The sequence below is a fragment of the Neopelma chrysocephalum genome, unplaced genomic scaffold, assembly GCF_003984885.1.
Source record: "Neopelma chrysocephalum unplaced genomic scaffold, ASM398488v2 Primary Assembly neopelma1_23b, whole genome shotgun sequence".
NCBI classification, from domain to species: Eukaryota; Metazoa; Chordata; class Aves; order Passeriformes; family Pipridae; genus Neopelma; species Neopelma chrysocephalum.
The window spans coordinates 5,447,683-5,470,757 of record NW_020897692.1 but is presented as its reverse complement, the minus strand read 5'-3'; the positions used below and the strand labels follow the sequence as shown (position 1 = coordinate 5,470,757).

Here is a 23,075-nt window from a genome sequence, read left to right as displayed (position 1 = left end):
TTGGTACAGTGTGACCAGGGATTAGGACACCAGAGGCTCCCCAGGCTCTTCAACCCTTTCTTGGAGCTAAGCAGCCAACTAAAGGAACCACCCACATCTGTCTGAAAGATATCTTCCAGAACCTGGGATGTAGTGGAATAAGGACTGAGGGATAGAATAAAGTTCACTCTTTTCATTCCTACTCCATAAATAAGCCCACCTGGTTCTGAACTGGGTGCTGTCAGCATATGAACCCCTCAAACCTGCACTTGCTGTAGCACAAGCTATACAGAGTGTTTCAGCATTACTAGAGGAATTTGATATGTGATTTCACCCACCTGCACTCTAGGTCATGCAGTTTCCTAATGAAGCTCTATGAAAACATCCAATCTTTTTCAGTTTCTGGGGTCCGCAACACATCTCCATGATTTAAATCTGCTCTCAAACTAGTGACTTCACAAAGACAGCTTATTCCATCATGCTTAGTCAGTTATCACTGCAGCATCTCCAGCTGGTCCATCTCTAGTTTTAGAGTGGCCCCTCTTCCCTCTCATGGGAGAACTACATGGGAATTGACACTCTTTAACCCCAAATCATTCCCCTGTCATTTGCTTAACAGTCCTGGAAATGAAAGAATAACTTCTCTTTGAAACCATTTATGCAAAGGCTGCCAGAACTCACCACCAAACAAAATGTCACAGGCAGGGAACATGATCTAAGTTGTCACATAATGGAGGCAAAAACACACTACCTGTGTGTGTGACACACGCATGCACACACACACCCAGAGGGAAGATGATTTGAATACCATTTCCACAGCCCAAGGTGGCCAGTTATGCAACTGTTTAAGTAATGTCACACCTCTTTCTCCTCCCACTCTATCTCCCTCCTCTACTCTGGCTGTTGGCAATATGCAGCACTGGCTCTTCAAGCGGGCTGCTCAACCCTCAGTGTCAGCAAAGGCACAACTTGAGGTTGCTCAGACACCAGCAGCAATAATAGGTGGAGCTGGAACCACCTCAGCAAATTAAGGATAAAGAACAATGCTTTGTGTCACACAAGTGGGCAAGGGAGGGAAGAAGGACACTGCCAGCAGACTCCTAAGCACATCAGTGCACATCATTCAGCAGTTTGCTATTGTCCCATACCCAAATTTTCAGAAGAGCCAAACACCACGGAGGTCAAGCAGACCTATTTATGTGAAGTCAATCACGTGCACTCAGCTGATGAGGGAATAACCAGAAATTACTCTTTGTCGCTATAAACAAAGAAAGTGCTGGGGAAATGCAAAGTCATTTGAGAGAATCAAGGAGCGATTAATTGTGTCACAACAACTGTGGTAATATGTACTTATCTTAAATCCCTACCTCATGCCCTCTGTCTTGCACAGGACATGATTCACTGTCTGCTTCTGAGAATGACCCAGACTCATCGCTGGAGTTTGTTCCATAGGATGGCTCACATTTAATCTGGGCTCGGACCGGGTTGTACAATCCATCCCCCACCACACCTGGCTCCTGGTGCTCGGGTGCCAGGAATCGGGGGCCTTGGGAGCAAGGGGAAGAGGAGAGCTCGCAAAGACGCAGACTGCAGGGAGAGCCGCCACTGCCGTCCTCTGCATATGAGTAGGAAGAGCATGAACTGGAGGTCCTGGTTCTGGTTTCCAAAGGAGGAGAGCGAGGGCAAACTTTAATTGGCACTGGACAGCTGGTGTTCGGCCGCATCCTTCCTGGCAAGTGATCAGCTGTCAGTCCGCTGTGCGAATAGGACTGAGAGCTGGGGAGAGACTGGCTACTCCCAGCCCACAGACCCTTTGGCACAGTCTCAGTGAGGTCTTTGTCCAAGCTGCTCACACCAGAATATGAATGCACTGAAGTGTTTACTTGGTCACAAGCGTTTGAAGAGAATATAACACTCCTCCTGTCCAGTTCCCCTTCTTGCTTACAGAGAGTTTCAAAGCCGGGCCCCCTGAGTGGCGATCCCACTGTGAAGTTGGAAGCATCCTTCTGCATGGCATGGGACTGTCCATAGTTCCCTGTGAAAGGGACGTAATCAGTTTTGTGGTCACCCTGAGTTGTCCCTTTTTCAAAAGGGCATGCTGGACTCCTGCCAAAGTGCTGTTGGGAAGTGCTGGGGAAGCCAACCAAATCCATGCTTTTTGTTCTGTTGAAGAAAGATCGCAAGCAAGAAGGAGAAGACCCACTTTTTGGCCTGTCGACACAAGTGGGGCTTGGCTGTTTCCTGTCCATTTCAACATCCCCTTCTTTATCCCTGATGTCAGGTTCATCTCCAGACAGGCAAAGTGTGATGCTTTCTTCATCGTTCTCTTCATTCTGAGGCTCACTTTTTATCTGGCCCATAGCAAGTCCTGATTTGAGGCCATTTCCAGAGCTCTCTTCGCTGAATGTGCTTGCAAAACCTGAGGTACTGATGTGTGATGTGTTGTAGACATTCTTGGTACAAGCAAGCTGGTATTTCTTGTATCTGGGGTACCGTGTTACTGCATCTTTATCTAAATTGTCCTTGCTATCTCTCAGCATATCAGAGTCAGGCAGCATCCCTTCCCCTTTGTCTGCTCCAGCAACAGTGGTTTCAAAATTGAAGGGCTCTTGGTGCATCCTCTCTCTTGGGCAAGATATTTTTGATGTCTCCGATTCCATCGTCTCCTCCTCATCTCCATCCGAGTTCTCCTCATCGTGCATGCGCTGACAGGTGGTATCTTTTTTGCACAGGAACAGGCCATCTTCATTGTTCAGCAGTTGTGTCTGAAGGAAGCTGAAGCAGGAGTCCTCCAGGTTGTGCATGCGCAGGAATTCCGCGCAGTGGATGACCTCCTGGATGTTTTCTCTGCTGAGTAACAGCTTAGCAGTATAGGCAAACTGTAACAATGGACCAAATCCCCTGACAGTGACCTGCAAAAAAAGAGAGGGAAATTGCCAGCGTTACCATCAGCTCTTGTTATCATCCCAACTCGTTCATCATGTAGTTAAGATAACCTAACAGATCTGGCATTCAGAAATAAATACAGCTCAGCACCAGTTATTCTTCTATCACACCAGCAATGATGCTACATTCAGTAACCTGCACTGCTTCCTTTATGCTGTACATCGTTATACAGGCTGAACTGAGCACTATTCTTCCCAAATATCTTGAAGACCTATGAACTAAGCCTCTGCCCTGATAAAAGACTCAAAAAACTAGTCTGGTGTGGACACTGCTAATTCTTGGATGGATCTTATTTTAACTGTGCTACAGTGCACTACCATGAAAGCCCAATGAAATTTTGATTCTTCTGCCCTGATGGAAGATCCAGTGTACAGTGGTTTCAAGCTTAAGATATCACTTAAATCCAGAAAGCGTTTCGTGAAGGAAACATTTAATATTACAGCAAAATCCAACAGAAATCATCTTTCTGCCTCTTCCAAGGGTAAACTGGTTTCTTTTTTCTTCTCAAATTTTTGCAAGCCATTGCTGAATACGTAATAGGTAAGTACTGACTGCACACCTCTTTCCTCCACCTGATGGAGATTATTCTCCTCATACTGTTCCTGATTTTAGTGAGTCTGAGGTACAGCTAACAGGAAAGAAATTCCTATTTATAGTTCAAATGATGTAAATTACCCTGAGTCCCACCTCATTACTTAATTTTCCACCATTTTCTTTGCAGAAAGAGTAAAAACTGTTTGCAGGGGAGTGATCTCCACCAACTGTTCCAGGTCTGAGTTATGCACCATTATTCATGTTTTTTTCTCAACATACTATCTATATTTTACATAAATATACCATATATTAAAAAACACACACTTTCTGCCACCTCCTCCCATTTTTTACAGAGGTATCTTTATATATAGGAATCAAATAACTTGCTAAGCCACATGGTAAACTATAGATATTGTCTATTTTTGACCAAAAATGCACTGGCGCTAACTTCTCTTAAATTTTTTCTGTCGATGGGCATGAAACAAAGGTACTGGAAAAACTCTATTCTTCATAAAGCAGCAAGAGACTGCTTCAAAACTGGGGCTTGCCAACAAGGATAAAGGCTTCTGCACAAGTCGATTAAGTGGTTTGGCCACAAAGTTGAGATTTGGAAGACCACAACTCAATTTCCCATTGCACCAACCACCTGCTACATGACCCTGGCAAGTCACTTCAGTCTCAATTCCCCAAGACAACTTCTTGTCTAGCTTGCAAGTAGATTTCACAAATCAGAGTTCCCTGTGCTTTGCATACCAAGGAAAGGCATCTAGATGGGATGCAGTCCAGCCAGCACCTGCATGCCTATGTGAGGTTGGGATGCATGGCCTGCAACCTCTTTTTGGATATAGATGTCACTGGTACGTGTTCCCAGCTCAGTTTCCTCTTTTCAAACAAACAAGAAGAGGAAGCACTGATGTTCCCTTTTGCAAAATGGCCTAAAGATGAGAAGAGGGACCTAGAAAGTAAATGAAGTTCCTTTCCCAGGCTGTGGGGATTTAAACTCACATTTCCCAGCTCCTCAGGTTGGTATGGAATATGGTATGGGATATAGGATACTCTGAAGGTGAGTTGCTTTTCCCTGTTCTTCCAATTGAATTACTGCCACCAATCAAGAAGGTGCTCAAAAGGTTGGCGAGCCATCAGGCCATGAATTTGAGATAGTTTGATTCGTGACTAGCATGTATCTGAGTGAATAATTTGGTTCATCTCAACAAAAAGCCTATAAATTCCCTACACTGCCTCAGGATCAGTGGTAGAGTTCATAGATCTTTATAGAAAATCTTGACTTCCAGAAACAAGCCTTTGTTACTTATATACACGTACTTGTGATGCTGGATTATGAAGATACCACAAGTGGTGCAGACTTTGATAGAGACAAAAATATTTTAAAACACCTCTAAAATTGCTCCCAATAGCTTTTCCATACATAATATTACTGCTGTATCTGCTATTTTAAGAAGCAGTGCATTTTCATGCATGTACTTACACACTTGCACATTCCTGTTTTACAATACGCCTCTGGTACGGAATTACCAAGATTTACAGCTGGCTATTAAACTGATCTCTGCTTTATCAGTGTTACACTTTCTGCCTATTTGTTAGATTATCAGCTCACTAAAGGCCTATCTGCATTTTATCTATGCGGCATGATTAACAAAATTGCTCAGGAACTTAATGAGCTACTTGCAGGCTGATGTTTGGTAAGATCTTCAGTGTGGGGGCTTACATTCCTGCATATCTTGTAAGCTCCACAGCGGCAGCGTAGGTCTGGAGGGACTCTGAAACACAAATCCAGCTCTCCTGGCAGTGGTGTCATTTGGCCACTAGGTGGAATGGCTGGAAAGCAAATTAAAATTATTTTCTGTGCTGGGCCAGGGTTTCACCTGCCTGCCTGCCGCCCCAGCGCAGGCACTCTGCAGAGCTTCGGGGTGACTCATACAACTCCACAGCAAGGCTGTCTCCCACGCTGACTCAAGTTTTTGCACCAAGTAAATCACCATGATAACAAACAGCAGCAACACAGCTGGTAGAGCTGCTCTGTGCTGGATACATCAGGAGCAGAGCCTGAGACTGTGCTGTGGGCTCCCCACGATGCCCAGTAGATACATCAAGCGAAGGATGATGAAAACCCCATGAAAATCTGTGCCTTTACTTCTTTACGAGACATTAGCTGGTGACACAACTTTCACTCTCGCAATCTTCAGATCCAAAGGGGGAAAGCTTCTTTTCAAACACCCGGCGCTTGTCATTGCCCTCAGGGAGAAATCTCTCTAGTGCCAGTGCTTGAAACTGCACAAACAATAACTTTGGAAACAAATGGGTGCAAAGCTTGCTGCCAAGTGTGAAAGCCAGCACAAGCTCTGCTGCCTGAAGCTGTCTAAATATTGATTTGGATCCCGTGTCAGGTGCCCTGCCTCAGCCCCACCAGTTTTGGGACTGCTTGCATCTGATGCATTCTGGTAGAAAGGCTGGAATCGAGCCACTGGAGTGGGAAAGAAAAGGCTTTGAAGCTGCATGTACTACTATGACACACACATTTCTCTAGGAAGAGATAAGGACAGTCTTTTAAAATGATTTGATCTGACTGATGCATCTCAGTGAAAAAAGCTAGTGAAAACAAGTTGATCTGCATTTGCAGAAGGAAATGGATAATTTCTCTGATGTAACAGTCTCCATTTACATGTGAGAGAGACCTTTGCTGGATGGGTAAAACCCCAGCAACAATCCCAGTTTATTTGTTTTCCTTACTGTAAATAAGATGCCATATGTCAAAGAGCTGTTTGCTTTTAAACCCTATTTTCCATATAAATTAATGTTTAAGCAGGCAGGTCAATTTACAGAAACCTCCACTCAGCACCTTGTCCAAGCTCATACACCAAGTCACTGCTTCCTTGCCTTTCAATCCCTTTGGCTTATTCCAATTTCTACCCATTTCTATTTTTTAAATGGAATTGACTGGCTTCTAGAAAACCAAACAGAGAAAAGGGAAAACACACATATAAAACAACAATGCCCACACAGAGAGAAAAGCAAAGCAAAGATACCAGCTTCTCAGAGGCTTGATTTCTTTCCATTATCTCTCAAGGCAGGGCCGTAGAGGACTTCTGTGTACTTGGAACATGCCAAACAGCCCACCAAGACTGAGGACAAATCACTTTACTTGTCTTGCTTCTGTGCCCAGCTGGTCTTGTATGCATTTAAACCCTTCTGTACACCCGGTGCACAGAGGACACAGATACCGTAGCCCCACCTAAGCCATGTGGCACATCTTCTTGCTCTACAGCAATCCAAGAAACCAAGTCCATGTGCAGCTCCTGCCCCTGCCATCCTGCCAAAGGGATACCTTGTTCAGTGTGCAGTATGGAGGTCTATGTCCATTCAGCATTCTGGAGATAACAAGCCTGACGAATGCTAAGGTGAAAGAAAACAACTTCTCCAGTCCTTTATCTGCCTTGTGTCTTTCAGACTGAGCTGGCTGAGCTAGGGGATGTTTTTTGTATGTCCACACATGAGTTTATGATATTGAGGAAAAGGCTGGAAATAATGCAATGATATAATCACCATCAAGAGACTTGTTAATCAGCATTAGCCATATTGAATTTACCAGCAAAATACTTACAGCAGCCCTGCAGAAAATAAGCAAAATCTATTTTATTTCAGTTCGACACTGCTTTTCTCCTTACAGAGTCCTGTGGAGTGCAATGCTCTGGTTAGTCCTAATTGATTTAAGTGACCAGACTTCCACTACTTCCTTTGGGAGATCATTGCCAGACTCTACTTAAAACCTTCTTGTGAGGAAATATTTCCCTTATTCTCCTCTATCATCTCTCATTATATTTCCTTGATGCATTCTGGGTAATGCTTCTTCCTTTTGGAGAAATAGTTGTATTATTGTTATACTCTCTGCCCTCCCTTCTTCTTTGCTTAGTATTGTGTCATTAATGAAAAACTGGCTAATTCAAGGAAAACAGTATTGATCACTGTCAGATTGGAGAATAAGAAGCTGAGAAGAGAGTGAGCAATGAGAAATGCTAGTAAAGAAGGCAGTGTTACAGATGCAAATAGAGCATTTTTAGCAAAGCATTTTTCTAGTACTGAGCACGTACTTTTCTAAAATTAGGAGGAGGGTTAGCTCACTTCCACATTGGGAACATCATATTTTCATAAGGGACTTCTAGGGCAGAAATTCTATTTTAAATGTAGTTGTACACACAAACTTACAGCCACTGCGGGAGACGCAGCACTGTGGGTGAACTCTCTCTGGCTCCCTGTTGTATCCATGTCCTCCATGAGGCTGACCAAGTATGCCATGGAGGCCTCTGTGTTGTTCTGAACAGACAGGACATGGCCTCAGAGCACACGCAGAGGTCTGTGGACCCATTTCTGTGGACGGGCTGGACTCACTGTGTGCTGCAGAGTTCATCAGTGCATGGTCATTAGCTAGCTGCCCAGACTTCCAGATGTCTCAAAATCCCACATAAATAGACAAAATCCTCCAATTTGCACAGACAGTATTTGTTGGGGGGGTGGGGGAAGGTTATTTCCAAGGGAAACATGGATGTCTGGTAACTCTGCTCCAAATAGCATCTGTATGAAAAGCTGCATCTGGAGTGGGGAAGGTCAACCCCTGCAAAATGCCAGTGAAGTCTGACTTCAATTTAAAGAGGGGAAAAGTGGTTAAGGGCAAGGAAAGATCACTGTAAACATGTAGGAATGTAAAACTTGGCAAGGCAATATCTAAAATGGAGCAAAAGAATGTTTACAGTAATCTGGTGCATACTAACATCAAGAACAGAGAATTGTCTGGTTTGTTATTGGATGCTATTGCCGATTGCAACAAGAAGAAAGGCTTTTCCAAGCCTAATTTCTGCATTAATGAGGGCACAGTGCCCTCATGATCTGCTAGGAAACAGCATCAAAGTTCAACAGCAAATGCACATGCAGTTGTTCCTTTCCAAAGAAAGCATACCTGGAGCATACGCAAAGAACAAGCTTGGTGGTGGTGGTGGTGTGAGAGGGCAGAGCCCTTTCCTAACCTCCAGGGATACAATGAAATCTGCAGAACATTAGTTAGTAAATCCTACTGAATTGGGGGTAATTTAGGTGGTGAGACCTTTAGATACACTGAGAATGTACAAGTCCTGACAGCAGCATAGGTGCGTGTTATTATCTTTATGCATTTGAGTATCTTGTTGAAATCAACAGGAGTGCTGATAGGTTTGTTGTAAAGCATGCAAGCTGCTTGTAGGTTTATGGTTTATATTTGTAGTATTTTGATTTTCAGGTTGAATTCATCATCAGGCACCTAAAAACAGTTAGAAACCCTTCATCTCTGATTTCCAAACATCGATTCAATTATTAAGCCATTTTGTAGGGAAGGAAGAAAGGAAAATTGAATCAAACCTCACATGCTGAATATCAAATCTCAAACTGAATATTAATTTAAAACAATTGGGTAGAAACATAGAAACAAATGGGACTACTTCTTCTTGCAGAAGCCAAAATCAATCCATTATTCACATGCTGTTTTGTAGCAGGTCTACTGTGGTCTAATTTGCTGATCTTTCAATGTTGTTACTGTAGTCTAAAGGCACATGTAGACCTCTTAAATCCATCTCAGCCCTGAAGTTTGTCTAACACACCCAAGCATGTAGCCAACAAACTACTAACTTCACACTCCGCCAGTGTGTTCCTAGCACTACAATTTATATAACCAAACATATGCTAGAAAAATAGGAGATAAGATTAGTGACAGTTAACTGCTGCTATTTTTTTTCCACAGCCTGAAGAAGGTCTCTGAGATTAAATATTAACTCTAATCTTATTTGCTAAAATTAGCACACAGTGTATTCTTTTTCTTCCACAGCCAATTGCAAGTATAGCACAGAAGTTATTTTCAGAGTGTAATCTGATAACCAAAATCAGTCACCAAAGCTGTTAGTCCATTAAGAATTAAGAGACTTCCTGGTTATTTACTTGGTTATTTTTACTTGGGATGGGGAAACCTGTTTTTTTTCCTAGCCTGGGCTTATTTGGTTTTGGAAAACTCTCTGAAAAGAGAGAGTTTTGTACTAGGCTCAAACAGGATAGTCATGTGCAAAATCAACAGTGTTAGACATCATGGTTTGTCCCTATATATGCACATAGGCAGGAATTGTTTTGAAACTGTGATCCTTTTACATAAAGTGGGAACATGCAGGAGGCAGGAAAAAGTCAGAAGAAGAGATGATAAACAGCAGAGTACTTTTGTAAGCCAATGCCACACCAGTATTTTACTGCATTTCCCTCTCTTTAATTTAACAGCATTTAAATATTCTCCCACCAGCAGCTTACAGATATATTTCCCTTATCTGCTCATAAAGCTCTACCCAAGCTGAAACCAGGACAAGCTCCTAAAATGAGTAATCACTCTTTAAAAGCCCACTTGGGTGAGAAGCATCAGATGCAGGTATTTGTATTATCTGGGCTTGTAAACAAGGGAGAAATGTACAAGTCACTGATGGAGAAGACTGACAGAGAGGCCATTGCTTTAATTCTAAAACCCCTTTTTAAATGAAGCAGATACCCTGCTGGCCCCAGTTTAACATTCTGCCACTTCAGGTAGCGCATACAAATTTGGGCAGAAGAGTCACCTGAAGTTCAAGTAACAGTCTGGCATCTCCCACATTGCATCACATCACAGGGGTGGGAGGCCACTACGCCACCACCATGCGTTCCCTGGACATGAACACAGACCAGAGGAAGGGAGAAAATGGACACAAAGCTCCTTTAAGAGACTGATTTACCCAATTAATTTATTTCTAAAGTCCCATTGGAAAAACTGCCACCTGCAAAGCCACACCAAGGCCAGTCTAAGGGGCATCCTGGTATCTTTTCAGTGCATCCTCCACAACAGCCTCAAGGCTGTCAGGTTGAGAGCTTCAAGGAGATGCTTAACTCCCTGTAGTGGTAGGTCTACAAAAGATGTCACTTTGGAAGTGCTTGTCCAACTTCCAATTTTGTGCTTTCGAAAGAAAAAAACCCCACAAGTGCCCCCCCCTTCCCCCCTGAAGTCCCAGTTGTGGGCCAGATGACAGATTTACGCTAGAAGCCCTGACTGCCTGTGTGAGAGTATTTACAAACTGAAGGAGGAAACCAAGTGACCAGATTCTGCATCCGGGATGGGGCAACCCTGGTTGTGTGTATAGACTAGGGAAGGAGAGGCTGGACAGCAGTGCTGTAGAAAGGGACCTGAGGGTCCTGGTCAATGGCAAGTTGAATATGAGTCAGCAGTGCTCTGACAGCCAGGAGGGCCAACTGTGTCCTGGGTTGCATTAGGCAAAGCATTGCCGGCCAAAAGAGGTGATTGTCTTGTTCTACTCTGCACTGGTGTGGCCTCACCTTGAATACTGTGTGCAGTTTTGGGCACCACAATATAAAAAAGACATTAAACTACTAGAGAGAGTCCAAAGGAGGGCCATGAGGATGGTGAAGGGTCTGAAGAGGAAGCCGTATGAGGAGCAGCTCAGGATACTGGTTAGTTCAGGCTAGAGAAGACGAGACTGAGGGGAGACTTCATTGCCATCTTCAACATCCTCACAAGGGGAAGCAGGAGGGCAGGTACCAACCTCTTCACTCTCATGACCAGTGACAGGACCTGAGGAAATGGCATGAATCTAAGTCTAAATTTAAATCTTGATAACCTAAACTTATCAAGAAAAGATTTTTCACCCAGAGGGTGGTTAAGCACCGGAACAGACTCCTCAGGTAAGTGGTCACAGCACCAAGCCCATCTGAGTTCAAGAAGCTTTTGGACAACGCTCTCAGGCACAAGATGGGAATCTTGGGGTGTTCTGCACAGGGCCAGGAGTTGGACTCAAAGATCCTGATGGGTTCCTTCCATCTCAGCATATTCTATGATTCTATGACTTCTCACTTTCCTCTCTCTGGCATAAGGAGTGCATCCAGGGGCAGCATGAGCACTTCAAAGACCTCCTGCCTCTGCACCTGAAAGAGGAGACTCATATCCCTCAGTGCCCACCCAGCATTATAATGTGGCAGGTGTGACCACAGGAGGTGAGACAGGGAGGAAGAAGAAGTCATTCACGCTGACTTGCCTACAGGATGGGAAGCAATAATCGCAAACTGTGCCCATTGCTCCGTGAGAAGTACGTCAGCACTGACAGCGGGGTGAGTGGCTTGGAATTGATTGCTAAGAGTAAAGATGGCATAAACAGCCAGTGAATCAATGACCATGTTATTGGTTATGTCAGCCTTTGACCGCACATGACTTAGGGGTGGAGCATAAGAGGCATTATTAAGGCACCCGCATACTTGGATTTTGAATTCTGAATCAAATTCAGAAATGGTAATGCCCTCAGCTTTGAGCATTCTCAAAAATCCTGGGCCCCAAGTCTGGGGCCAATAATGTCAGATGAAACAAATGGGAAGAGAGGATCAGAAGATGTCTAAGAAATTAAAACAGTAAAAGACAGAATAGTAAAAGTAAAAATGATTTCTGATCCAACTGCAATGCTTATTTTAATCCACAATTTCTAGTTTTCATTTCATCTCAGAGTTTTTGAAGCCAAATTGAAATTCTTTCAACCTTTCAAAAGTGAGATTGGTTTCAAATCAAAGCAAAGAATTTACTTCTGGAAATCCTGACAGTATCCTTGCACATTTTCAGCATCCTTCCCATCTCTGAAAATTTTAAGGACAAAGCAATTTGCTGAATTTGCCACACCTCTCAGTCTATTGAGAAGGAAGGTAGGAATCACCAAATATAAGCCTCAATACTTTGCTGCTGACACATTTCAGTGAAGGAAACAGCAGGCATCTTACCATCACAGATTAATACAGTTGCAAAACCAAAAGGCTACAGGAGACTGGAAGATGCAGTGCTTTTCCACAGCAGGGATGCGCTGCCTGCATCACATTTACTCTTACCATGGGTCTTTGGCAGATGTACCCACTGGGCAGATCTGGTGCTACCATCCACAGTGCTTTGCTGAGCAAAAGGAGATGTTTGCCTGCATGGCTGCTCCTCTGGCCCACAGCCTGGCACGAGAAGCTCGGCAGCTAAGGGAGGCAGGTCCGGTCTGTGTGGAGGTGAGGGCCTGCTGGTGCACAGCCATGCTGGTATCAGGCACACCTCCCTCTGCCACCCCACAAAGCCTTCAGCACAACAGCTCTTGGACTGCAAGGGGAAACTTCCTAAACCCCTGCAAGCAAACCTGCCAGAGCCCTTATTTTAAAATCTCACTCGGTAACTTGCAGTCAAACACCAGTTTATTAAACCATGAGGACAATAGTGTCTGTCATACTACGCACTGAACTGACAGCTGAAGTCCCACTGTTTGGAGAAAACACCGTAATGAACTTCAGCAGAATGAGACAATTTTTTCCTAACTAATTATGTGGTTTGAGGTATGCTGTTGATGTTAGAGGCTGTCCAAGGCATAATGAGAATACAGAAAATTCCAAATTGTGGCCAAGAGAGTACCTGCAGGCAAGCCTAGGTGAAAAGGCTTGGAGAAGAACTTTCAGGCTGCAAAGGTCAGACTCTGGGTAAAGGTATGAAAAAGAAAATTAGAGATGAGGATATACCAAACAACCTTTTCTCTAAAGGAACAGCTTGGCTATGAAATGATTGAACCACCAAAGAGCATGTAAAAAACAGTGGCACTAATTAGCAGTTTAAACACTCAGGCATGAACTGGAAGATAAAGCAAAGGGAAATATGGCTGTGATATCTGGCAGTCTGAAATACATTCGTTTTTCAAGTGCAACGTGAACTTTAAGAAACCTGGAACACAGTAACAAAGGATGACACAGGAGGGTGGCTCAGCATAAATGCTACCTTCCCTCCTCTGGTGTCTCTACAAGCCATGCTGAAAACAGTGGAGAAGAAACTAACAGATTTTAACCCAAAAGGATCATTAGAATTAAAGTGCAACTGTAATTTAAAATTAAAATCAGTCTCATATTTTTGTGAAAGGAAAATTAAACTGACCTCCAGATTAAAAAAGAAAGGAAAAAAAAAGAGAAAGTGCTAGCAGTGAGGAGGGGTGAGGAAGGAGTGGGAAAGCTTTCACAGAATATAAATTGTGAGAGAGGAGTCTGTGAAAGATCTGTTTAGGTGCATATCATGAGCCAAAGTGGGCAAAAAAAGGGAAAACAAAAATCAGTTTAAGAACTTTTAGAATTAGGAAAGAAAGCTCTAGAAGCCTTCAAGTTACATTAGGAAATATCAAAATAAACAGAAAATGAAGACATATGAAGAAATTTTCTAATTCAGAGGGTGCTTAGAGGAGTGGTTCAGAGTTTCTAAAGCTGTAATTGATATACAAGTAAACACAACAACACAGAAAAACTACAAAGACCTGTAAATTGCACCAATACTGCTCTTTCTCAGGCATGGTAGAATGTATTTATGTGAACAAACTATATAATAGTGTATTAAATACACAGTGCATTAAATACACTGTAATTACTTTATAAAAACAAGGAATACTTCACAGCAAGGCATCTCACTACAAGCCCTACTATTATACTTCGTGTAGTGTAGGAGAGGAATAAACAAGCTCTGTCAAATATGATTTAAGAAAACACAAGGCTGCACTCTGAAGAAGAGAACTGAATCAGAAGACAAAGGAGCTGGAGAAAAAGCAGGCTCAGGAGATGGGGCTGGATAACATCCGATATGATGAGCAGCTCGCAGATGCTCTGCCGTGGTTTCCACGGGATGATGCCCATGCTTCCGGCACTGCCTGTGACCATGTGCTGGCATGGCACAGCATATAAAATCACTGGCATCCTTACATCGGGGTAGCAGAGAGTGCAGCCCACCAAATACTGTAACATTTCAAATCCAGAGATGCTTTTGCTGTGCTGTGGAAGGAACTGAATGTAAAAGGGTTTGCTATTGTGTTTCATGAGGTAACCAGGCATTACAATTATTAACTGGTAGGCTGAAACCCTGTATAAATGACTTGGCTTCCTGCAGGCATCACAGTTTTAAAACAAAACCTCCCAAATGCTGCATTTGTTCCAGTTTTCCTTCTCCTCCCCCACCCTGCCTTTTAATTTCTGGTATTCGGACATGCAATTTTTCTGCAATCACCTTGTTTTTGTTCTTGCATGGCTACTAACACATCTGAGGATTATGGTGGCTTTTGTTCTACTGCTTGGTGTTCACGTTTTATCAATGACATCTGCTCAGCTCAGCAATGCAGGCTTCCAAGAAGAACCAGCCACTGCTGAGCTGGAAAAGTTGGTCCCCTCCCATCCTTCACAAGGAGCAGTTAACTCTCCTCTCAGTGGCCCAAAAGGTTAACTAGGCTCTGTAAATCCCACCAGAAAAAAATCATAGGCGTTTGCCTTCTTGCTGAGCTTTCATGTCTGCTATGAGCAAAAGTAAATGGCTCTTTTAGTCCCTAAAGGAGTGTAGGCTCAGGAGGAGTGACCTGTAGCAAAGAGGTCAAGGGCAAGGAAAGGCAGGAAGGTTGGGCAAAGGCATCCCAGTGCAGCCACAACCCTGCCCCTGGCTCCAGGTTATCCTCAACGAATTGACTTTCCCCTTTCTGCTTCATGCATGAGATTTTTAAGATCTACCCAGAAAGCAAGGGGTAGAATATGCCATCTACCCTAGGAGCCCCAGAAATACTCTTCACGTAGAAAAATTATCGCCTTTCCAGCTTGCCGTATGACTTCCAAGGAGGGTGGAAGTTGGGACTTTACAGCTATTTGTGTGTGTGTGTCTACATATGCTCACGTGCACCCACGCATGCTAGTGTGAGAAAGAGACTAGATAACGTGAATGTGTGTGAAAGGGATTGAATCAGCCCCATCTGCTCCGAAAAGATCGCTTTCTCCTTGGATTTCTATTACCCTCGTATCCTTGCCATACTAGAGTGATTCTAAAAGGCTACAGCTCTGGCAGACAGCATCATTACAGCTGCTCAGATTATTAACAGCATAAATAAACTCTCAGAGACACTACTAAGAAAATATTAACTACAATTATCACTGTCTGATAAAATAATGAACAGCAAAGTGTTATTCTGCTGCCTCAGTCACGAATGTGCTGTGAGTAATGAAAACCAGTTTATGTATATACTGAAACATCCTGGAATTGGTTCTTGCTATTTTATTTTATTTTATTTTACTTTACTGTATTTTATTTTTTTCAAATATCAAGCAGCACAGGTTGAAGCTCTGTATTTGCAGAATTCAGTGTACCCTGCCTCCTTTCCCGCTGTATATAATCCCATTAATTCCAAGTGAACAGAAAGCCATGCCCGTAGCCATGCACACATCTGTTGGAGGAGGGAGATGAAGCAGTGTGCAAGCTACCAGCAGCAACTCTAAAATCTCCTGATTGACTTTTATTTTTGGGCCTCGCTGCTTTTTTCCCCGAAATGAGGTGCAAGGTTCCACATGATGTCAATGCCATTTTTGCTGAATGGATACTCCTTGCCTGCCTCTTTTCCACTGCTTTGGCTTTGTGAGCTTGTTTTCCTCCTATTCCCCAGCGATATTCTCAAGTCCTGTCCATTCTCGAGTGCAGTGGAGAAACTGGGCTTGGTTTCTAAGTAATAGAAGTTATTAATTCCCTACGAGCACTGAGGAAAAAGATTCTTAATGGTGTGGAGAGCAGGACATGGGAGAAGGAGCCTCTCTCCCCGTGTCCCCAGGCCGGGCTACAGCCCCAGCACCTGAGCAACACCCTCTTTGGCAGTCATTTTGTCTTCTTCACTGTCTATTCTTTATTGGAACTCACTACAAAGAGGAGAAAGAAGCTACTAAGTGCTGAAAGCACTCACTGCAGGGCAGACATGATGCTGAAGCTCCAGTTTGGACAGACTGTTCTCATGGTCCCAGTGTGGGAGAGACTGCCTTCTTCTGAGCGGGGCCTTGTGGATTAGTAATCACCCTTCCCACTGACACCTTTCATATCTTCCCAGGAAAGAAGGGTGATGGTGGCAGGGTGACAAAGTGAGAGCAGGCACACTATCGAGCTGAACACGCACACTGGGACCTTTCTGCCTGAGCATGTGAGGCCAGCCCAGAGTGAGAGCGTCTGTCAGACTCCTGGGGAAAGGGCCACATCCCTGCCAGGTATGAAGGAAAATTAGCAAGATGGTGGAGAGGGCAGCTGCAACTAAAACAGCCAGAAAGGAAGGCAAAACAGCAATGCTGAGTGAGAGAAAAGGGAAGGGGGCATTTTGTAAAACAGCTTCCCTTCAATCTAGGCCAGAAAAATCCTGCACTGTACCCTTAGTGTTTTTATCCCACTGCCCTTTTTTTGTGCCCTTTTTCATCGTCTCTGCAGCATCTCACACTCCCTGCCTGGTCTCTTTTTCTCCTCTGCAAGCATTTTGTTCTACCAACCCCCACTCCTGTGCTTACTGCCAGCTCCCATCCTTCCATTTGCACACCCCGGGGCTTTCCTTGCTTGCATTGGGATGACGGTGACAAAGGAAGAGAAGTGGGGTGCAGAGGCAGGAGCAAATATCATCTTCAAGAGTTCCCCTCTGCCAGCTGCAAGGGAAGGACAGCAAGGAGGCGGGGACCTTCTCCCTTCATACAAATCACTGCTAGAATGAACCTCTGCTCCTGGGAGGGGAAGAGTCGAGCCACAGCCTTTCTCACTATTTTCCCTCCAGCATCCTCCCTCTCCCTCATTCTCAGGAAGTGGCCTCTTCTGGCCACTGAAGCAGGTTGGATGTGGCTTGCCCTGAATAAGTGACCTACATTAATTTCTCTTCTTTAATTAAAGTGTTCTTCTGTGAAACAATTTATAAGAACTTCTTTGTCAAGGGAGAGAAAACAATGTATTGTTCCATACATATTTTCAAAAACAAAAATGCTCTCTCCAAATGAATTTTGTCCCCCAAAAAGCCTCTGTGAAAGGCAAAACATGGAGAATGGTAAAGGATTCGCTGAAGAAGACCTGAAGTTCATTTTAAATCAGTGTACCATGTACAAATGCTGTCTTACAAATAGGATTATTTAATTTGAACCTTAGATCTGTCAAGTTCCATTACTTCAAATGGAGCCTGTCGTTTCTTGACTTCATTATAAATCAGGGTTATATTACAATTTACATTAGGTAAAGTCACTGCTTCCACAGGAGGCAGTGAAAAAAAATTACACAGCAGTCAGTAAATAGAGCAAAGTCATTGCACTGTTCTTGAAAGGCAAAAAGTCATCTTGCTAAATGAGGGTCCGAGCTGTCCTGTACCAAGACTGTTCCTAATAAATAAAAGACCTCTGGGAAAAGTGCTGAGCATACGCTGGATCTATTTTCAGCTTGCATCAGCAGCTGCTGCCCCTGGGATCGCATCTTTGCTCATACCCTACACCATATGTAATCACTCCAGTGCTGCAACCAGTAAGATAATGAAAGAGCATGGCATAAATCTATACTTGAGTGGAATGCTAAATGAGAAAAATAATGCAAAAAAAGGGGGAAATAAACCACATTTTCAAGTCATTAGGAAGAAAGACTTTGACATATGAAGTGTTGCAACCATTAATAGCACTTATCATATAGAGTGGAGACAAAGAGACAAATTAATCAAACTGACAGAACTGGGACATTTTATGCTAATGCAGGCTCCTGGGTTTTCGTTTGTATTCCTCTGTGTCTGGAAAACTGATACCATTACAGGGCAGGAAATTGCATGAATAACATGCAACAGATCATAAAAATTCGCACACCAAGTGCAGAAACACTGCCAAAAGCACTGTAAAAACAAGGCTAGAGACCTCAACAGAGAAGCTACCAACAGCTAATGAATGCAAATAAGTACAGGAATATTTCCCATCTGTGCATAACAATGAGACATAGGCTGTGACTCCAGAGTCTCCAATAGTGTAGGTAAAATAAAGCCTGGAGAGTAAACATGCAGATAGCTGGGGGGAACTGCTGGCCAACCCCGGGTCTGACTTTGTTTGCAGTATTGCAGCCAGCAGTTTAAAGCCATTGGGGAACTGGCATAGCTAAGCGTTGCCTCTGTCTAAAAGTATCACTATGTTAGATTTAATTGAACGTTTCAGGTAGAAGAGGGAGGGGAGGAAGATGTAAGAGGAAATAAAACAGAGCCACAAAACAGCACATAGTCACACAAACCAAAAATCCCCTTGCCCCTGTGCAAATTCACTACACATAGTAAAACTCTCACAGATAAAGACATTTAAAACATCATTCCTTTGGGAAATACAGAATGTGCTTGCTGTCCAAAGTCACAGCCGTATTGCAAGGGGCAGGAAATTGCAAGAACTACAGGAATGCAGGGCAGAGCATGGTGTAATGCAGGATCTTGCCAAGGTTCCTTTACTTGCCATAGAGGCTTCTCAGGGACCTTTTAAAACCCCTGGCAAAACAGACCACTGAAAGTGCAGAGAGCTCATTAGCCATATAAACTCCAAATGACAAATACCTTCACTTGGGCAGCCACAGCATTTCTTATCGCTCTTTGCTTTTAAAAAAGTGATGCTTCCCCCTTGTACGGTACCTACAGCACAAACCTAAAGGGAGGACTAACTCGGGGATAAGAAGAGTAAAGCTGATGCCTTTTGAAGATGAGTCATTTCCAGCACTACTCTCACCTTTCCCAGAATAGAATGATATGCAGCTGATAGGATTGAGCAAGAGCATTTACGTGCCAGTACTACATGCATAAAGAGGGTGTGGAAATGCGAGACTGCTCAGGGGTGCCTGCTTTCCTGAAGACCAAGAAGAGTTCAAGTCCTTCCCACATTTGGTGCTGGAAGACCCCATGTTGAGGTTGGTAGGGCAGAAGCTGGTTCACCCCAGCAGAGACAGGCATGGGGAGCACATAACTCAAAGTCCAGCTCTCCATCCCTCTCCAACAGATCACTGTGGTGGTTTTACACAGTTTTAGCCATGTGAACAGGATTTATCTCCAAACCTCAAAATTTCCTTCTCTTCCTTTGATCACTAGTAGAGTCTCAACAGAGTGCTTGGCATGGTATCAAAAAAAATGGCACACACACACAAAAGCAAGCTAGCCCAAAAGCCTTCCAAAGGCAATGATGGAGTAACCTTTGTTCTAAGGGGAGAAATTAGAAACAGGCATTTGTGAATTCTTGTAAATATACACCCATCTGACAGACGGACAAGGGCTGCAAGCTGCACGGGAATTACTTTCTCCCTTCCCTTAAATTTAAAAAAAGAATGATAGCACAGACAATTAGTTACAAAAAGGCCTCATAAAACCCTTGACTTTAAGAAATTGTAGTATCAGGAAGAAAATGATTTGGTCAAATAGTTACTACCATTTTGATTTCTTCTGCTCTTTACAATAGCAAAGACACCTTTGAAGTCTCTTAAGAATACATGTGACACCTGACCTTTTCTTTTCCTCTACCCGCAATCAGAGCAGTTTGGGAAAAGAAAAGCCTAGCTAAAAGAGAATATTTAGAGATGTCTTTACTATCACCTTATCATTCAACCAAGGGGTAGAACACAGTGACAAGAAATGACCATGAATTCTCACAGCCCTTTGGCTATGCAATTACTCTGCAGAAAAGTAGTTACAAAACCAAACTGTAACTTCATCAAATAATTCTGATTAAAACTGTATCTGAGAACTAAGAAGAGAGTGCAAGAGCAGATGATGCAAACAGTCTGGAACCCTGAGGCTGGGAATGACTTGAAACCCTCTGAAGAGGAGTTTATGTGTGCAGCACCGGCCTGCCCTACAGAGCTGCTTGCAGAGGTCCAGCACAGCTCCTTCTAGGGTCACCTTGGCTGTGTACCACCTGCTGAAGAGAGAGGCCAGAAACATGCTCAAATGCTTATCTTTAACAATTTACCTGCATATGCCCTCTTAACTGAGTCTTCCAATTGGAGAGTTCACGCATAATAGTGAAATAAATCCTGTAAGGGGAGGATTAGGCTCATCTTTGAAAAGGAAGCAAAACCAAACCCAGCCTGAGGTAGCCCTTAATGAGCGTTCTTCTCAGTCGTCCAACTGCAAGATACATTGAAGACAGAGAAAGAAGAAAGGAATTTTGTAATTTAAAGGTTTATGCCACTACTGAAAGGAACTCTTTCTGCTTTTTGAATGCTATGATGACTTTGTAAATGTGAACATGTTTCTTTGTAGAATGTCTCAATGCCTATATATGTCACTTCCTTGGACAATGCTATAGATATTATTTAACCTCAGTGGCTACTGCTTACATAAACTGAGCAAAAATGACAAGGATAGATGGCTCTTACAAAAGACAGGCAACTCTCTGGTTTTTGTGCCTTGCATTTGACAAATTAATTCAGACATTTAAAACACAGCCATTAAAACATGGTTTGATGTGTCCAGTCTCCTGAAAACTAACAAATTCAAGGAATAGACAGAAACTGCTTGATTTAGCTTTACGTCCAAACAAAAATGCCATATGCAGAAATCCTTCCAAGGCACAACATGAAAATCTGCAGTCAGATAAAAATAAGGTAAAAAAATAGCTGAATTCAACAGGCAGATGGGATGGTTGGAGACCCATCCACTTTAAGTCCAGCTTCCCCTTCCGGAAGCAGAAATGAGCACTAGTCCTCTATGGAAATCATAAGGGAAGTTGTCAGGTTTTGTCTCTCCCCAGGTTTTTCCTGTCTTAAAAGGTTACTGGCTTTAACACTGTCCTTTGAAAGAAACAGGAAATAACTGGAGCTTATTCTGTTTTTACTTGACCAAGAATCTTCTGACAGGGAAATTTTCTCTGAAGGCTGCCTGTGTATCTGGGGAGAGAGGTGGCTAGGCATGTTGTGCTACTGCTGTGTGGTCAGAGATGGAAAGATATTTTGCTTTCAGAGCTGTTTTTTAAGACATGTTTCTTACTAGCTGCAGGCCCTTGAAACAGAGAACCACAGGTCTGAATTTCAAAGGTAAGCAAAAACCCAAGACATTTCTCTACACAGCCAGAAATGTAGTCTGACAGCCTCACAAAAATCCAGGAGCACTTAATCAAAAGTATTTTTCCAGAAACTAAGAACTGTACTGGTAAAGTTTGCATGGACAATCCTTTTTTTCTTTAAATCTATTTTTTAAACCTTGAAACACTACTACAGACTGCATTCCCACCCATTCTGGGAACACAAAGTACAAGGTATATGCAGAGATAAGAGAATTTGGTCCTATCGCAATTCATAGCAAGCAAATTTCAAGTAGAGTATTACCATGCGTTTGAAGCCCAATACCTGGATGCCTGCACCTCTTTAAACTATTACATTGTTCAGGTTCCTTTCTGTGTCAAATCATTTATTTGGATGGTCTTTTTGGATTCTTTTTTACTGCCCCTATAAACCCACCTCAGCCCAGCCTTTGGGAAGTGCATCTGACACCGCAGGAGCAGAAGGAAGCACTGAGAACACAACAGTGCTCCTGAATCCATCCTGGCTCACACCTGCCAAATCCCTCTGCAATCCTTACAGTAAGTCTGTACACTTGAATTTCTCTAAAGTATAGTTCTGAAATGACAAGCAGCAGTTGCTGCAGGGAATGATGTGGACTAAGTGCAATATATACTCAACTAAATATGGTTACTTCAACACCAAAACAAAGGTGCCCGGTTTTTGAGGTCCTGAAAACCTACAGCTCCCATTTGCCAAGTCTGCTTAGCTCTCTGTGGAAGAGATCAAGTCTTGCTAGGTACCTGCTCGCCTATCGTTTGGGATAAATGCCATGCACAAAATCTAAAATAATACTTTTCTTATTTTTAACCTTGGTCTGCAACTGATGTCACTTAAGCAAAAATTCCTAATTAAGCAGCCTCAAAGGGCCTCCTGGTGAGGGACAGGAAGTCTGTAGCAATTCACAGGCACTTTCTGCTCTGTTCCATGCCTCCAAGTCTACTTTCATCTTGAATATGGTAGTTTCAGCAGTTGTCAATGGCAGTGCACACGACCTCAGGACTGTGCAGGGAGAACAGGCAGAGGACATAGAGTAAAGCCCATCGGTCACCCAGGACCAATCAGCCACATAAGGCAGCAAGTGGCTCCATCCTACCCTGATCATCTTGAGAAATGCTGCAATTAGTTCAACAATCCCCTCAATGCCTTCTCCATGGTTAAAAGATACAGAGTGAAGAAAATGAGACTGAAACTCTGGCTGAGGATGGATAAGCTGGAAGCTCTGGGTCAGGTATACAGGCTGCTCTGGGGCCAGCAGCTGTGCCAGCTGTGGGTCAGTCTGTTCATCTCCTTTGAGGTAACATGAACCAGAGCATTTAGAGAGAGGTAAACATCGCTGAGTGGTTCACACAAGGTGATTTAATCATCAGTGACCTGATGCACAGATCTGTGCTGTAATTCCCATCTGACGCATCAACTTCCACCCCAGCATTTGCAGAGAGGTGATGACAGTATTTTATTTGTTCACAAGAAACCTCAGAAATCTACTGCTGAAGGTTTTATGTTACCATTATTTGACTCCAGAGCTGATACCTCTCAATTCCAGCTGTTTGGTGACACCTTGTTTATATATTGGTTTTACTGGAAGTGCTAGTATTGCAGTTTTCTGCTGTTCTCAGTCCAGCTATGGCTATTTTGACTGCGGACCCCCAGCTAGCAGCAGGGTGCCATTTCAATTAGGAATTAAACTTCTCTTCAC

The 23,075-nt window shown here is 43.3% G+C and overlaps 1 protein-coding gene across 12 annotated transcripts in view; it reads right to left on the bottom strand.

Moving 5' to 3' along the window:
* BACH2 (BTB domain and CNC homolog 2) overlaps window positions 1–23,075 on the bottom strand; it is a 194,097-nt gene that overhangs the window by 21,128 nt on the left and 149,894 nt on the right. For 11 of the 12 annotated variants that reach the window (XM_027695248.1, XM_027695232.1, XM_027695240.1 and 8 more), the window contains one exon: window positions 1,347–2,891. In XM_027695248.1, the coding sequence (XP_027551049.1) occupies window positions 1,347–2,891 (1,545 nt within the window). Of the gene's footprint in view, window positions 1–1,346; window positions 2,892–5,185; window positions 5,296–23,075 lie in introns of all 12 variants that reach the window. The other variant, XM_027695255.1, reaches the window with a different exon arrangement.